The sequence below is a fragment of the Blennius ocellaris genome (genome assembly GCF_963422515.1).
Source record: "Blennius ocellaris genome assembly, chromosome: 1".
NCBI lineage: Eukaryota > Metazoa > Chordata > Actinopteri > Blenniiformes > Blenniidae > Blennius > Blennius ocellaris.
Genome location: NC_137650.1, coordinates 12,678,375 through 12,696,994, shown reverse-complemented (window position 1 = coordinate 12,696,994; position 18,620 = coordinate 12,678,375). Strand labels below are relative to the sequence as shown.

The window sequence follows — 18,620 nt, the reverse complement described above, 5'->3', positions numbered from 1 at the left end:
TTCTGACAGCAGTGCTGTGTTGAGTCCCTGGTGGGACTCTTACTTTACAAACTGGCTGCCAGCTTCTGCACACACTTCTGTTCTGATCTACTTTAAAAGTGGGTCATTTCCTCATAGTTAACAGTGGTTTCAGATATATTGCCAATGATATAATCTGACAGATACTTGGAAGAATCAGGTGAGATTTCTTGTTAATCAGAACAAGTCTGTGGTGGTCAGATGGAATAAGTAAACGCACCACATTTCCGCGTAAATGTTCGGATCATTTGGTGAACTTCAGTTCAGTGATTGTGAAAACGTTTGGGTCGGGGTGTATGCCTTTACTATAGCCTGTTGGGTTTTTGGTAGCATTCAATAAGGTGGGAGCAGAACCGATTGACCATCTCAGTCCTTGACATGCAGGATTTACCAAGTCAGATACCCAACAGGAAAATGAGTCATAGGGCCACAGAAGCAGAGCTGGCATATCAAGCAAGCAAGCGGCCCTTCCCTTTCACACCTTGTCAAGCATCTCCTGGTTTCACGCATAATCTTTTCATCAATTTCCAAAAATGCATCAAAGGGAAGTGATCTTCATCTGGTGCTGAGGAGTGATGCTTTTCATAAGTAAATCGAGATCAGTCACACCAATAAGTCAAATTGCAGACCCTTTGCTTCTTTGCTCAGATGATAAAAGCACCAGAAAATCTTGTTTGGTAAGCTCACTGAGACAGTCCAAATCGACAATTTCTTCTTCATTTGGTGAAGCTGTGAACTTCAATAGGAACACAACCTCTTTAGAAAGATGGTCGGGTTGGAATCTATTACTCTTCGTGTGTTTCACTGTTAAAGTGCTATTCGGTCAACTGAATAGCCACTGTGAGCTTGTAGCTCATTTATAAAAGAAAGTAAGACCTGACTGCATGTATTGCAGACTGAAGATAAGATTCATGGTAACCTCTGGGGGCTTCAGTAATTCTGTAGAAACAATGTAGGTTGGAAGGAATACGGGACTAACGATTGAACTAATCATCAGGTTCTGCATAGACACAAAAAGATTCTGATCCCCATAATACTGGTAATAGATTACTGTGGCTCGAATGGTAGAGTGGGTTACTCTCATTCCAAAGATTGAAGGTTCAATTCCCCATCTTCTTGTGTCCACATGTGGAAGTGTTCTTGAGCAAACTACTGAAGCCCCTGGAGAGACTGAGTGCCTTGTATGGCAGCCACATCCATTGGTGTGTTAATGTGCCTGTCAATTTGATTAAACCATGTAAAGCACTTTGGTCTCAAGTGGTGGAAAAGCTCTATATACTGTCACTAAATTCCATTTACCATTGAATGCATTTCTATTGCCAGGGTCCCAATAATCTGTTTTGCTGAATTAAAGCAAATGGTTTTGGTGAGGAAAACCAAAGAAAAGAGCATTTAAGTCAGTCTGTTCATTAGCTTGACACAAAAGGTCCAGTTCACCTATTCTGATGATATTTAACCCTCCACAAGGTGGAAGGGACCCATTTCAAACTATTTAACAAGTAGGAACCCACATTGGGCTGTCCTATCTGAAGCAGGTAATCTAGTTTCTGCAGCATGTTGAAAAAGCTGTAATTCTTAAGCGGTGAATTATTATAAACCACATTTTGATTTTAGAATTTTTTTATTTTTTTATTATTGCAACCTCTTTTGTTAACCAGGGAAAACAAATAGTAAGTTTTGCCAAGTTGTTAAAACCACCATGGGGTGACTTTTGAAATACTTCTTGAAAGTGATAATGAATAGTGTTTTTTGGGGAACAACAATTAACATAGGGATAAAGTCATAAGGTCTTGAACTGCCCAAACAACAGACAAAACCCACACTAACCTGGAAATAACTGGAAATACAAAGAATAAAATCTTCCATAGATCCATACCTGTGGCCACTAAACAGGAGGAAAACAGGAACTGTAATAAAATGCAGAATGGCAAAGACACCGAAGCAGCAGGCATCGATGTTCTGCTTGTTTACATCTCCACTGATAACAAAGGGGAGTGCAGGTTTAAGGCTCTGCTGAACGGCAGGTGTGGTTTACAGAAAACATTTGTTTTTCTTTTTTAAATATTCTACAGAAACCTGCTAATATGATATGAAAATAATAACACAAGCAGATGTAGTTTTTATTCTACATGGAGAGTTAATCATAATGGCTTCTGTAATAGAGTGTTGGGTTAAACTTGTTTAGAAATGTAGTTTATTGTACATGATTGCATTAGAAACCTCTATATTAGAGCCTTTACATAGAATTGTAGTGAACAAGACATAAATTGACTCCTCAGGTCTGTAACCAATTGCTTAAACACAAAATGGCAATTTTGGTGGACGTTTCTTCACAAACTCACACTAAGTCACACAGAAAAACAAAATGTTGTCATAAACTTGTGGTAACTACACACGACTAAACAAAGGCCATGAATCAACTGTGTGCGACGGCAGTTTCAAGTGTTTTTTTTGTTTGGTTTTTTCCCCCCATTTTAGTTGCTATTTATTCTTAAATTAAGTTTGGTGTTTACTTCTACCGAAGTCCCATTTGCATGTGGATAAGAGGTCATGAAGCACGGGGAAATGTTTGTTGTGTGAAATGGCCTTGTTAGTGTGGTCGAGCCCTCAGCGGTCCCATGAGCAATCACTTGGGTAAGCCGAGCCTCACCTTCTGTTCTGTTTTGTCGGCTGGTTCACCACTAAATCTGCAGAGAGGAAGGAAAACACTCTTACAATAGATGCAACAGCTCATGTGCAGTGGTTGCAGACACAACACTACTTTCCCTAGTATATACAGCCCGGTGTGAGTCCTTAATGGCATATTGTCAATCACACATACATCCACCCCGAGTTTGATTTGATGAAAGGAAAGAGCACACAGATGGAGGATGAGTTAGAATCTTGGCAGTTTACTTGTCTTATGGTTGGATCTCTTACATGAGCATATAGGCAGTGTGAGGTTCTGTATATGGAAAGGCTTTTTGGGTCACGTGTGAGAAGCGTGAGCCAGTCACCACGGCTCTGCACTATAAAGATTTATGCACAGCAGAACATAATGATCCAAGGATGCCTACCGCCTGCCAATGTATAGCCTGTCACTATTTCCCGGAAGGTAAACAATAAACACACAGGCCAATATATTGCACAGGAGGAATACAATATTGTTTGGAGTGCATCACGGCACGTACAAAGACAGTGTCCTTTTCCTTTATGCACTGTATGAGTAGAATGAAAAATGTATAAGCAATAAAGAAATATTGGACACTGATTGCAGTTGTTAGATTTTAATTTAACACTAAAGCTTCATTTTTAATTTAATTTCTCTTTTTATGTTTTATCCCGGCGTTGGCTCTTCACCTGTAATACTGTTTCTGTGGGTTAGCATTACATATGCTCGTTTATTTTCATTCATATTTTATAACGGAGGGAGCTACAAGCTCCGACACACAGCGTCGTGCGCTGCGGTGATCTTTATCTAATGTGTTGCGGAAACTGTGTTTGTTGTGTGTCTGCAGATTTACAGCCACCATACAGTTTTCATGGTAAACCCACAAGCTGTCATGTATTATTCAGAGCGAGGCACGGCGAGCATTTCTGTTCAAACACCAACACCTTTCATCCCGAGCCCTCTCTCCTGCGATGCCTCCTTTTTTCTACATCTTATTCACTCATCCAGGTGCTTGTTTGTGTGATCAAACTGAAGGCCCAGACGCTTTTCAAAGGCTAATCAATAGAACAGTAACCCTCTATTCTCAGACTCCAAACATTGGCGGCAATGGGAAGAAGGGACAAGAATAATCTAAGGCCATAACACAGGACAAAAATACAGCAACTCTGCCACCCTGTAGCTCTAAAATGATCTTGTTACATTGAGTTTATTTGGAAAAAATTTTAAGAATATGTATTAAGAGAGACAACAAGGCTGCTTTTTTTTTTTTTTTTCCCTCACTCTGCCCGGCCAGTTCTTTTATTTCACTCAAAGACATGTTTTAGAAATAAACATTTTACAATTCTGCTTTCATTACAAAATGTCCTCCAGTGGTTTTTCAGTGTCGACAGTAAAACCAAGAAATCCAGATGAGAGATTTGCAGCGCGGCAGGTCCTGTGTCATCTCACAGTTTATTTGCACTACAGATTTAAAGCCACTTGAACATAAATGCTCCGACTATTCTCTTTTTTTAAGTGATCTCACAGTTGGATAAAGACCTTGTTTGCACATTTTGACAACATCATATATTCTCTCACTGCTCATTTATTTTCAGGAGCTCTATCGCATGTATGTGAGGGAAATGTTTCAGGTCGCCGAGATACTTTGACAGGTCCACCTTTTTTGTGGAAGCTGCCCTGCAATTCAGCTTGATGTATTTGGTGCAATATCTTGAGAAAGTATGGGGAGTTTCTGATAAAAAATTTCAAGAGGTCCTTTTATGCTTTTCCATATATTCTGTCACACATATAAACGTTTGATGTTGGCTATTTATATGCAGCCATCCCAAAGTGTAAAAAACTAAGTTTAGAATGTTTTACTATCTTCTTTGTGGAGGAGGTTGTCAAATGTTCAGTTTATGACAAGCTGACATCACTTTTTACAGATTTCTATATACCAGCGGTATCAAACATGAGGCCTGAGGGCCAGAACTGCCCCTACAGGAGGCTTCCAATCAGCAAAGCAAATTGTGAAATTATCCAAGAAAACCTTTTTTTTTGTTTTGATTTCCTAAGAATGGCGCACACAACACAACACTGAGAGCTGAGCTGAGCTATCTGTGATGCTGCCATGAAAGATAGCTACCTCGTTGCTGTCAAACTAGCCTCAATGTCATGCTGCCAGGGTGAGTTTGTAAAACATGCATAATGCAAAAGCTCTCGGAGACGTTTTCACTGTATTTTGCTTCAAAAAGTTTCTTTAAAATTGGATTAATGTTGAGATAATCATCATTTTCAGTGTTCCTTGTTTTTCGTTCTGAAAATATAAACATTTTCCTCATGTACTGTGTACCTCAACAAATAAAAACTAACGAACATTTTTAATTTAAATGTCATTATGATGTGATCATATAGACCAGGGGTGTTTGACACCCCTGGTCTATATGATCACAGCTGGAGTCACAGAGGATAAAATATGATTGGGGCTGGTGTCAAATTACAAGCATTCAATGTTGCATTTCCCCTGACTCAAACTGTTAAAATGGAAATTTGCTGGAAGCTGTCCTATCACAACAAATTGAGCCTCCGGGGAGAGAGGACTTTGAGAGAAAAAAGCTAATACGACTTGTTTCCGACAGACGGTGAATGGAAGAGCTGCATAAAGGGAAAATATTGGAGGAATTATATTTTTTACCTGTGAATCGTGAAAAAAAGGCAGTCTGGCAGGAGAGGAATATAAAAAACAACACTGGAAATGAGCACAACAAACTAGCCGCACTTACACACAATGTCTCCTCTGTCTTTGTTTGGATCCTATCAATCTTCATATTTTCTTTCTCGCTCTGTTTATTAATTTCCTTCCTCTCCATTTGTGCTTCATTTATTGTTTCTGTGGAAACTCTGACAAAACATTATTTTGGTGGTGATTTTCTCTCGCAGGATACGACAGTTCTCTAAGATCGTCCGAAGAAAATATATTATTTAAATATCTCACTGATTCTCTGTTCTCTTGTTCCAGTGGTCCAGCACATAAAGCGGAGGGACATTATCCTGAAGAGGGAACTGGGTGAGGGGGCGTTCGGTAAAGTCTTCTTGGCGGAGTGTTACAACCTCAGCCCCACCAAGGACAAGATGCTGGTGGCCGTCAAGGTACGTCATTGTGTGTAGTCGTGAGTGTGTGTTTTCATCTAGAGCAGGACTTGAAACATGGCAACACAGGGTCACCTGGCTCTTTCCAAAGATCTTAAAAACCATCCAGCAGCATCGTTAAAGCACACTGCATTTGGTAAATTACCTTATCTATTTTACAACGTACAGACTACCGAATGAAGACGACCATATGAAATTATAGTTCCATGGTTTTTGTAGTATGTGTGGCTCCGATGACAAAAATCGACTCGACATGATTGGAGAGCTGGACTGGGCTGTCTTCCAATGGCAATCTTTATGTTGGCAGCCATGACGCAGGATGAGGTGTTTCATCAGTAATTAGACACTGAATGCCACATGTTCCAGGTTGCATATGAGCAAAACAAAGGGAACCTAGTGCATACAAAAAAAGTTTGCTTCACCTTTTTGAGCAACTCAACTTGAACAAGAAGTTTTAAACAGTGGGCCCTTTTTTTGGCAGGGAACTCTTAACTTCTAATTGGAATAGATTGTGGGCAAACTGTATACTAAATGATCCATTAATGTTCATGTCTGGTTTTGTCAAAGTGAAAGATTGTTGAGATAATTGGAAATGAGATTGTAGGAAAGGTGTGAATAGATTTGAGCTACCGTGTTTGAAGCATGTAGCAATGCAAAACAGATTTTTAACCATCCAGACTCCCTAAAATAATAACTACAGAAAATGATGTACACAATGATGTTTTCTTCTACCAGCTATTCTCTTACTTTGCTGAGAATCAAAATACACACTGACACAAGCAAACTAATGGAATGACTGAGCACACCATTGGCAAAAAAACATTCACTGCATGTGTAATTTCTACATGTTACAAGAAGAGAGGTGTTTGATTCCTGCAGCAAGAAGACCTTGTTTTCTTTCCTCGCCAGTTTACATGGTTTTCTTCCAAGTAGTCAGATTCCTTATTAGGACAGATTAAGGAGACTATAATTCACCTTAACATGTGAATATGAGTGTGTGATAGACTGACAACCTGTACAAAGTATAACCTTCCTTTTAGTCATATGCTTTCTGAAATTTGGAGGAAATCCAAACAAAATGTGTCTTTAGATCCATGGACCTGCAAAAGTGTACATTTCTACACTGCAGGAAGCAGCTTGTCAGATGTAAATCAACTCATATTTTGCTTCCAGATTATTTTTGGTGCTGATCAAGGCAGCTCCCTTATTAAAAAAAAAACACAAAACAAAACGCACACATCATTTTATAAAGTGAAATCCAAACTCAAAATCAACTGTAAGAACACGAAAAACCCTCTTTTTAAAATTGGCATTCTTTCACCAGTTATGCTTCTCAGTTGTACTTTTTCCTTTCACCATACTGCATCAAAGATACACGTAGTTAGTCACAAATATTTGCAATCGTCAGGTTAGATACCTTCACTCGCTTCACTGCTCCGCAATTAGCTCAGCAGCATGAGTTTAACATGCACTGTACATGTCATTGCATACATAATCCTTTATAAAATATGGATGGATATGGATGGAACAGGTCCCAGATGAATTATACTGTTTGTAAAAGGGAACCAAACATTAAATAGTGTCCACTATCATTTATTGCTTTGACAAATGTTCTTGAATGCCATACTAACACTTCAAAATCACTTACTGATCCCATTGATTTGTAAAAAGTGGATCTGCATGTTTTCATTCCTTTGATTGTGCATGTCATGGTGAAAATAGTTGTATTGTAAATGCTTATGCTATCACAGGCATAGCACACGTGTGACCCACAGCACTCAGCCAGCACTCTCACTGTGTCTCATTATGCACTTTCCTGTTTATTGTTTTTTTTAAACTCACAGATACTTTTCCACTGATTAGTAATGTAATGTTAGTATCCACACAGTGTGCTCATAAAGGTTGACTGTGAAACACTCAGCACCTCTCACACAGTGGAAAGGATATGGAGTTAAACCTTGCAAAATGCAAACAAACAAAATGTTGCACTGCCATCAACTCTGGTAAGACCTCTGGTTGGTTATCAAATGTTGATAGATCACAGGGTTTACATTTTTAAAGAATTGATCATTTTCGCACATGAAGAATATTTGAGGATCTACTTTACATTTTGGACATCTCAGAATCTCTCTGACCAAATTTAGATTAGATTTCACAATTTACACTTTTAAAAAATATGTCTAATGAGGCTAGAATTCTCACTGGATGCCTTCAGAAAGCTTTCACAGTCCGTTCCTCTCATCCTACCAACTGTAGCTGTTATTAAGGCCCTGTGAGAATACAATGTTATAGCATTTTGGTTTCAGAGATTTGCATGTAAACAGCAACGTTTTGAAAAAGATGTCCATTTACATGGAAACAGTGAAAATCCTGAAAATAATATAGTTAGCATGCCAGCCTACTCGTGGGTGCTGTTGTTTGCTTTTCTAATGAAAACACATGCATACAGATAAAATACGCCATAAACATTAAGAATGGGAGTACACAAACATTCATATGGACAGAGGAAGAACTTGGATTGCTATTCCAGGTGACTCTCAACTATAAAGCTACCAAATCTCAGGATTATATCAACTGGGAGTCATGACCCTCTGGAGGGCTGCCATTGTTGTTCTTGTCCATTTACTGAGAATGTGCAGAAGAACTATTCACTCCAACCATGTTGTACTTACACACTAAGTGTTTCAGAAAAGTCCGTCGAGAAAGAGACGACCGATACTGGGTTCCAAATGTTTTATAATTAAAACATTGAGCTTGGTGGACATTTCTAAATAAAGGAGTGCTCAGTTTTCTGGGAGAAGGTATTTTCTCCTGGGATTGGTCTCCTGACCTCTACCTTCCTTTTGTTCCCTTCTTAAACACTATCATTCAAAGATCAGTGACTTCTGCCCAACTGCAATATTGGCTCCACAGATGTGACATAACCTCAAAGTTAATACCCCGGCAAGCTGGATGATATGTTTTAAAGACACTCAAGCATTTAGAAGCCTTGTCCCTGCGTGGCAGCTCAATATTAAGTTGTGCTTGGCAGCTCCCAGTGTGAATATGAAGAACCCTATGAATGTGAAGCAGGGCAGTTCAGAATAAAAGGTTGCGGACTCAGCAAAGCTGCCCAGGGGACGGGGAGAAAAAACACAGAGAGAGTGAGAGAGAATCACCCTGACCTTGGCAAACAGGAAAAGTTAGTGAAAGAGTTGACATGAAGGTGATGGAGTATCAAGCTGTCATTTTCTTTTCTTACTCTTACAGGATTAACTAATAGGCAAGATCTCCTCTACCATGACCTCTTTAAAACATAATACAACCTGCATTTTCATCCACACATGTTACTTCCTGTGATATAAGAGGCAGAAGCTCTTGAATATACTTAAAGGTCAACAAAAAGAAAATTCATTGCAGTGCTTTGCCTCAATTTATTGTTGGTGAGCACTTTGGAGGTATTGTTTTGGAGGAATGCCCAGACAGGAAACATTTCCTTAAGAGTGTGGCTTGATTTGGTAATAGAACTTTATGGCCATTTACCTACTCTGCTATACAAATCAGCCATCTCCAGCAGTACACTGTTGGAGCATCACATACAAGCAAATGCATTAGGATCCCAAGGTCATTTTGTCTGTAATGATGTCAGCAGCAGGCTGAGAAAACATGACTTAAAACCGAGAAGATCAACGGCAGCAGCTCAGTGTATTTCCCTTTTGCTGATGAAGTGTCAAGAGACTTTTGCTTCCCACCATGAGAGCCTCCGATGAGGCATGTTACTGCTGTTCGTGGATTTTTCCTCCCTCCCTTTTTCTTCTGATACTGGTGGCTTTACTTGACAGCCCATCAAGATCTAGTATTTTATATTCACCCCACTTCAAAGGAGTTCAAGGTACTTCCCTTAATCCTTTTACCAGTAAAATCAGTTAGTTCTGTGTGCAGGGAAGCCAACCGGCTCCGAATGCAGCTCCCTGAACGTTGCTTACCCGCATTAGATATACACAAGTTCTGATGTGAGCAGAACCAGCATGCCTTTTAAGTCCTAATATGTTCAAGTTGCAAGCAGGTCAGCCATCACCGAGGACATTGGCTCTTGTCCTGCCTTGCGTTTATGGTTATTCTGAAGACCCACTTAGAATATGACTGGTACCACCTGCACAAGATAACTGTCATCACTCCTTTCATTTGGATTGGCCTCATTCATCCATCCATCTTTGATACCACTTCATTAAGTGCAGGATTGCCGGATGCTGTTGCCAATGCCAGCTAACTATGGGCAAGGATAGGGCACATCCTCGGCAGATTGCCAGTCCATCACAGGGCAACACAGAGCGACAAACAACCAAACGCACTCACTATCACACCTATGAGCAATTTTTAGGGTTGAAACCGAAGTACCCCCAGGAAACTACACAGCAAGGACCGGCCACTGCCACTGTTTGCTTTGCTTCCATGGGGTCCTGGTTCTCTCTCTATATATATGTATATATATATAAGTCCTCCTTCATCACTACTCACTAATCATGTCTGAGGGACCTAGTTGTAGTTGATCAGCTCCAAGCTTTTTTGGGTGTCCATTTTTTTCATAATTTTGTGAAAACCATGCACAAATCATTGCTGTATATGTGAAATTGTTGAAAATAAATAAATGAAAATAAAAGTGCAAAGCTTTACAAATTATGCATTAGTTTAATCTCTCCAGCATATGAGCACTAGTAGCCACTGAAACAAAGGCAGACCTTACAACAAACAAAACCATCAAATAAGTGTCTTTCCACAGTGTCCACAGTCTGTTTTTCTTTCTTACAGACACTAAAGGACCCCAACCTGTCTGCCAGGAAGGACTTCCAGAGGGAAGCGGAGCTGCTGACTAATCTGCAGCACGACCACATTGTCAAGTTTTACGGAGTGTGTGTGGATGGAGACCCTCTCATCATGGTGTTTGAGTACATGAAGCACGGAGACCTCAACAAATTTCTCAGGTCAGTTTTCCTACTACGGACTAGTACTCCGTGGATGAAAGCCCGAGTGTCAGCTCCATTAGGGGTCGAAGCCTGTCTCGACTGCTAGGTGGAACCTATTGACAGTGTGTGGAGGTAAAACTTTGGGAATCCAAGAAATCTAGGATTCTTTTGTCAAACTGCTGCTGCTGACATAATATGCAGCCGGCTCCCCAGCTTTCTGGGTGAGAAAACATGAGTGCTTTAAAGCTTTTGTTCCGTAATGTCAGACTGTACCGTGGGAAGTGACCTCTGATAAGACTCAACAAAAGCGACACGATGCCGGTACAGCGAGTGCTTTGGTAATGGGAAGTTTCTCTGGAGTTGATGTCAGCGTGCACAGGAGGAGTCTGGGATAAAAGTGTGCTATTTCAAGTGCGCTGACAGCAGCAGAGTGTGTGCGTGCGTGTGTGTGGTCGATCTTGTTTTTGAAATTTGAACAAAAAGTTGAAAAGATGACATGTTGGGTGTGTGTGTGTGTGTGTGTGTGTGTGTGTGTGTGTGTGTGTGTGTGTGTGTGTGTGTGTGTGTGTGTGTGTGTGTGTGCGTGTGCGTGTGCGTGTGCGCCTGTGTGCATAAATTCAAGAGTGCGTGAAGTCTTTCTGTTGGGAAATCATTCCTGAAATGAAAGGCAATGTCGCGAATGATGAAATTCTTTCATGCAAGGTGCAAGACGTGGCGGATTCTTGGTCTGTTGGTCTTGTTGGTCACATTTAAAAGATGAGATGTGCGAGGGAATCAATAGGGACGCATAGAGGATCTGACGTAGCAGACCGGCGCGACCTTTGGATAAACAGGGAGCAGCTTTGGACTTATTCTCCCACCGAGGGATGTGTGTGAAGTAAAAAGTGAAAAAGGAGAGACCAAAAGCAGTGCTAATTCTCCTACAGAGGAGATTAATTATTACACACTTAAAGCAAAGAGCAAGACGTTGCAGCAGAAATCCAAGATGGAGATGGAAAGATAATGTGCACAAGCTGCTGTCTTCCCCACATGGCGCCTTTTTGTGTAATCACAGTAATGAGAGAGTGATGAGAACAGTGGGAACTTTTCAAATGAAATGAGTTTTTCATTGTCACTTTGAAAGCTGTAGTTATACTCCACTGGTTCAGTTTTTTTGTACCTCGGTGAAATTCCTGAACCTCGGTTAAAATTTCTGTTGGAATACGTTAAAGTTTTGCTTTAAGCTCACATTACAGCTAAAGAATTAATCAACACAGTGCAGAGACATAACAATTTATCACTGCTATTAAAGCTGCCTGAACGCTTGCAGGTTATAGTTAATATGTTAATATTTCTAACACTTGCCGCTCTTTATTATGTTAATTAACCGCAGCAGATAGTAAAAGGTAATACTTCTGGCAGGATGAGGGTGTCTCAATACTGCAAGAAGCTTTGGGTTACTTGTTAAAGTGACTGGTTCTATTCTGCCTTACAATAATGTAATGATCCCCACATTCAGTTATTTAAGGGAGAGCATAAAACCTTTAAAAAGGAGAAATAGCACCGTCTGCTATCTATAAATGAAAGTATGTATCAGCGGAAATGGCTGCACGCTTCTTTAATTTGGTATAGTAAGGATTTTATAAGCTGCTGCCTATAGAGTGTGTCAGTATCGAAGCCAAACCACTGGGCTGCTGGAATCAAGGAATTGGGTAATGAGTTTTAACTGATTATTTTTTGATGTACATCAGCACTTAATGTCTAGTCTGAATGGGTCTTAAATGTGGTCACAGGTACAAACTGAGTAACTTTTACTTTACAGGTCATGTCGCTGAGTACAATCAACTTTTACGCCGTCATTTTTTTAATACTCGCATCTCAAAGCAACTGAATAATGTCAACTGGACTTGAATATATGTCGATGACCCAGCCTCATCAAGGTAACAGCAGGAACTGATGAGGCCAGTTGGAAAAGGGGCGATTTCTTTACTTTTTATTTTTGACCTGATTGAACTGCTTTGAGAGGCCTCCCGCCTGAACTAATGAGAAGATGCATAAACAGTCACATTTTCTCACTTTCAAACTTGAAACTTTTTCATTTGAGAAGTTTTTTTCAAGGTCAGTTATAGGCACAACTTTGCAGTATCACTATAGGAGTAAATCACTGGTAGTGTTTCACTTTCCATCATATACATGTGTTCATTCCTCCATGCAAACCACTGGCACAATAGCCTGAAGGTTGGCCTACAAAGTATGTCATCCAATTGACACCTTGTATTCTTGAAACAGCAGAAGACCTGAAGACTGCATAATAGCTAATAGCTATTTTACATTTTGCTCATTTGTTCCACCATTTAAGGTGCTCACGAAGCTCACTCCACACACTTTGTGACCTCACACACTCATATCTACTTGTGTCTTGGGCAGTACACCTGCATTTCATTTGTCAAATGCGTTGATATCCTGAGCATGCATGCACAGTGCATGAAAGCATAACGTGATATATCGCGCAGACTAAGTAGACCCACTCTATAAAAGGTCAGGCCCGTTTAAATGTAACTGCTTCAATCAGTTGATGTATGTCCTGATGCCACATTATTCTACTTCTCACGGATACCTATCAGAAACACTCTTGTGTCATTATCTGAGTGTTTAAAACTACCTGAAGAACAGAAACATATGAAATGATGAACATATCTGGATGTTTTAGTTTAGTTTGTGTTTGATGTGTTACAATGTGAAGGTCAAACCTCACATCAGATGCTTCAATGAACAACTGCTGTTTGACCAACATATTTCTTCTTTTTTTTTTTTTTTGCTTTTCGAGTACGATTAATAATGCATTTATCATTTTCATGTAATCTGATCTATACAGTATGTATTCTCCAGAGCAGCAGTGAAGGAAAAAGGTGAACTGTTGATTGGTCACTGATCGATATTGGCCATTCTATGTCCCAGATATGAACAGAAAAGAAAGCTTTGTTCACTGATGTAGTGTTTTATAATGTTGCAGATAAGTGTTTTATATTATCCTGCGATCGCTGCCGTTGAAGTTGAACTTCAAACTCAAGAATCCTTTTTTCACTTCTACTTTTAATATGAGAAACTGCCATCGTTATGTCCACTGCAGAGCCCACGGCCCTGACGCTATGATCCTGGTAGACGGTCAGCCGCTGCAGTCCAACGGAGAGCTCGGCCTCTCACAGATGCTGCACATCGCCACCCAAATCGCCTCAGGCATGGTCTACCTGGCCTCCCAACACTTCGTGCACAGAGATCTGGCTACCCGCAACTGCCTGGTGGGCAACGGCCTGCTGGTCAAGATCGGAGACTTTGGCATGTCCCGGGACATCTACAGCAGTGACTACTACAGGGTAAGACTCGGCTTGCATCTTGATTCTGTTGTTTTTGATTCTGTGAGATTTTTCGATGGGCCACCTCACCTTTTAAAAGACCAGAGCCTTTGTTTTTTGTCTACACCAACTGATTGAACTGTTTTTGGTTGAGGGTTTTTTTTTTTTTTTACTTATTGAGGGCAGATATGTTGTAAGAGTGACTTGGTACACCATGTTGCAGTAGACAATGGTATTATGAAACTAGATGAGTTGGGGTTATTTTGTCCGGTTGCCAACTTCATTACATAAGAAGATGAGGTGTTTTGTCAGCTGTTGTTCACATATCCACAGTTGTTGTTGTTTTTGATCATTTTAAAATTAAAAATAATCCACATTGTGTCTGTTGAAGGTAAAACCTCTTGAGTCCTTCATGCATCAGCAGATTCCACTTGAAACCCACACAAAGCAGGAACTTCTCATCACTGGAAAGTAAATTTAGTTTCGGTTGTTCACAATACTTTTGACTCGGTCTCTAATTAGGTACAAAACAACCCTAAATAAAGCCTGAGGGGCTGCTAACAAAAACATAATTCTAATGGGTGGAAGCGGTTGCTCTCCTGTGTCATTTTGTTTATATGTTTTTGTTTTGCCTCCATTCTTTTTTTTTTTTGCTTTTCTCTGAGGAGACTTAACAGCTCTGCTGTCCCCTGTGCAGCCCCAGGCCTCCACATCAGCCTTTTTACATTCAGGCGAGGATGGAGCAGTCTTAGCAGTGTGCTCAGAGATGAGATGAGCCTGCTGAGCCTCCAGCCCCATGCTTAGAGCCTTGTTTATATAGCTTCTGATTCAAGTTCTCCGCCACTGTTTAATGTGATTAGCAAGTGTGAGTGCCGCAAAGCAGCAGCGACTTGCTGAGTTGAAGTATTTTCGCATCTTTTGCTGGACGAATGGGAGGACTGATGGCGGCTGGGCATCTGGCTGCTTTTAAACCTCTGGGTCTTGCGAAATGACTTTAGGTGTGCCTGGCGTGACAGCTGGACCAGCTCGGACTTTGCTGGGGGCATCGCCAGCAGTTATGAAGCACCCGTCTGCTGGGTGAGCAGCTCTGTGCCCGTAAAAACAATTTGCAGGGATAAATTGAGGGAGATGTCTTTAGCGTTTGGTGCATGGCTCTTCCATGCATGCCATCTGTGTAATGGTTATATTATTAAAATGAGAATATTTTTCTTTACGCTGTGGCAGCATTATGGAAGGAGTCCCTGTGTATGCTTCAGGGCAACCTCCCTCAATCCCAGCAGGGCGGTGTTGTTAAAAACAGCATAAATGTTCTATTTAACGTATAAATCCCAACATCAGTTTTTCAGTGAGACAGAATTTTATGTTTTGTCTGTAACTATTGTAACATTAAAAAATAACGTTAAAGAGCTCTCTTGTATTCTGTGACATAACCTGATATTTCATACATTTATTCTCTAACCACACTTCTGAACTAACCAAAGCCTCTAATGGGTTTAATATCAAGGGTTTATAAATACTCCACTTAGAGCCTTTTAGAGCCTTGCATCCTCATTACGAGGCCTTTGTATAAGGCCTCATAATGAGCTATATGTAATTGGATGTTTGGACAGTGTTGGATATATTCAGCTCAGATGAATGGCAATCACTCAGCCATGAATCTTGCATGTGCGAAAGCAAAATACATGTATCGCTTTTGTGTGTGTGGCATTTCTATTGAAAGTGGTTCATCCACATGTCATCATACCACAGCTGGCGTGTTTAGGCTCATTATAGCAGCTTAAATTTAACTTGTTATTGGTGGATTACGCTCTTTACCTTATTTAGCTTGAGTAGCCACATGGCATGACAGTGAGCATCATAGCTTTGACTTTACTTTCTGGATTGTTGGTTCTTTGCAGACAATGTTAGTCATTTGTTCAATCCAATCCTGCTTTTAAAAAAGCAAACAAAAAAAACCTGCTTAAATCATACTTTATGAATGCATAGGTACTTATCAATAATAACAAAAAACAATTGTGGCAGTTTCTAGAAAAAAAATGAATTGTCTTCTTTTGCAAACTGACTACATCTGTTTGCATTTGTTTAATACGCAGATATTACACAGATATTATCTTGCTTTTAAATGAAGAAGATGTCTAGCACGGTACTATTTTAGAGGACCTCAGCCAGTGGTGAATCCTTCCTCATTGTTAAATGTGTTAACATGTCATCCAATTGGCACCTTGTATTCTTGAAACAGCAGAAACCTGAAGACTGCATAATAGCTGCTATTTTACATTTTGCTCATTTGTTCCACCATTTAAGGCGCTCACTAAGCTCTCTCCACACACAATGATTATGATAGGTAAACCACCAGTTAGCTTTCTAATAGATGATGATTTCCAACTATCAAATGTGAATATATCAATGGTTTACAGGGTAGTGGTGGGCTAGAAGCCAGAGAAGTGAACCTGGTTCAAATCCTACTACAAGCAGATCATCACTGTGTGTCCTTGAGGAAGGTCCTCAACCCCAAACTGCTCCGATGACACCTTGAAGGGCATCTGGTATAAAACTACAAAATCAAACATGTACATCATGTGATCTGCAGACTAACGATTAAGAAGTATTAACTGTTCATAATCCCCACCGGTTTTTTTTCCTGCCAGATAGTATGAATTCCATTATGTAAAGCAAAAAATATTTAGATACGTAGGTGTATTTTAGCCTAGTACTTTATATGTACATATCATATTTTTTTCACCGTCATGTCAAGTTTTCAAACGGCAAATGGCACGGTTTTTTTTTTATGCCACCAAACATTGTACACAGTCTTAAAGCAAGTTGCTTCGGTGCATATACTCACTGGCCACACCCGTGCTTGGGTAGCTGAGGTAAGCCTCTGTGGACAAGTAAAGAACAAACCTGAGTGTGTTTACTTGTTTGAGCCACAGAACAGCTCATTTAATTGTCTCAGTCACAGCTGATTTAGCAGGCAGATCCCACGGAGCTAGAAGATTTAATGGCTCAGTTGGCTGTTCTTGTCGGATGATTATAAGCCAAATACAGTATATAAGTGATGCAGGTTACCAACTCAGTCAAAGGACAGGAAGAGAGAGCAGCTATAAGAGGTTTCTTACTGGTACGAAGCCAGAGGGGGGCATGAGGAGCTCCACCATGTGGGTTTTCTAAGTGTGTCTCTGAGTAAAAGATACAGTATATTTATGAATCTGTTTTAATGTGGCGTCACTTAAAGGTGCTCAACTATTAGTGCTCCTTGACTGCAGTTTACTACAGTGTTCCCCAGAGCCCTGAAAACCAATCTCTCAGTGATCTAAATCATACCGAGTGCTGACACCACTGAAGGGAATGACTACTTTTACCTGTTATACATTAGAAGACATACATTCCATACCTACAACCAGTGGTGGCGTTGAGGGTGTACACGGGTATACGGCATACACGCAATTATTTTTGAGCCAGCATTGCTTACACCCACTTACAAATCCCCCGATGATCAATCAGCATTATCTATGAGCCAGATTGCCTATTTTTTCCCCCTAGGATGATGAAGCCATAACCCACTCAGCCTCTAATTGCCGAGTATTCACTGCATTCACTGATTGGTTAATATCTATGTTTACTGTTCAGCATAAAGGGCTGACGAGCCAATCAGAGGCAGAGTTGGTCGGGTCATTACAAGGCAAGTATTGCTTACCAATTAATTATTCTGAAGAAGTGTGTGAATGAGGAAATACTATGGCTGGATTTTCACAAAATAGAGAAGTCTAACAAGTCACTGTTTCTATTAGAAATATTGTTGCTGGCCTGCTTTAAAAGTAGGCAAAAATGGGGAGTATGTTCCTCTTCTTCAAGGACCAATACACCACTCCCTACAACTTCTTAGTGATTTGATAAAATCAATGCTTTCCACACGTATTTTGTTTGGATTGAAACAAATTATGTGAGTGGCTGATTTGGCTGACAGGTAAATGTAACATAAAGGAGCTGACTGAAGTGGATGTGGCTCACATGTACCCATGTGGAGTGAGATTCCTTTTTTAATGATCCAACCTTATGGACACATTAATTGATGGTGTTTGGAGTTATCTCTAACACAGAATGGTAAGATGTAGAAATTGGAGGAACAGATGAGTATTTCCCAGTACAGTTTTTCCACTGCAATCTTTGAGGTTTCAACATGTTTTCAGTGCACATTGGAACTTGTTTTAATCAATAATAGGAGATGATTTCTAATCTTTTAAAGTGAAAGATGAGAGGTTGAACTTTGAGTTAAAAACTGCAGCTTCACTTGACAAAAGGCATTCATGTTCAGACTCAAATATGTGAGTGTCATGCTCAATGCCAAGAGTGGCAGATATGCACACATGCTTTAAATAGCATGTCCCTGGTTTGAAATCTGATTAAATGTTACATGCTATTCCTACATAACTCAAGCCAATTACCTTTACTCCCTTAACTGTCATGATTAAACTCAATCCAATGACCTTTCCTCTCCTTACTGTCACCAATCAAACCTGCAAAAACAGCATCTCCTTAAAATTTGAT

The 18,620-nt window shown here is 40.1% G+C and overlaps 1 protein-coding gene across 1 annotated transcript in view; it reads left to right on the top strand.

Moving 5' to 3' along the window:
• ntrk3b (neurotrophic tyrosine kinase, receptor, type 3b) overlaps positions 1-18,620 on the top strand; it is a gene marked incomplete at both ends in the record, with an annotated part of 279,095 nt that overhangs the window by 241,632 nt on the left and 18,843 nt on the right. The window contains 4 exons of the mRNA XM_080500842.1: positions 5,667-5,797; positions 10,586-10,758; positions 13,850-14,093; positions 15,081-15,149. Of these exons, the coding sequence (XP_080356968.1) occupies positions 5,667-5,797; positions 10,586-10,758; positions 13,850-14,093; positions 15,081-15,149 (617 nt within the window). The remainder of the gene's footprint in view (positions 1-5,666; positions 5,798-10,585; positions 10,759-13,849; positions 14,094-15,080; positions 15,150-18,620) is intronic.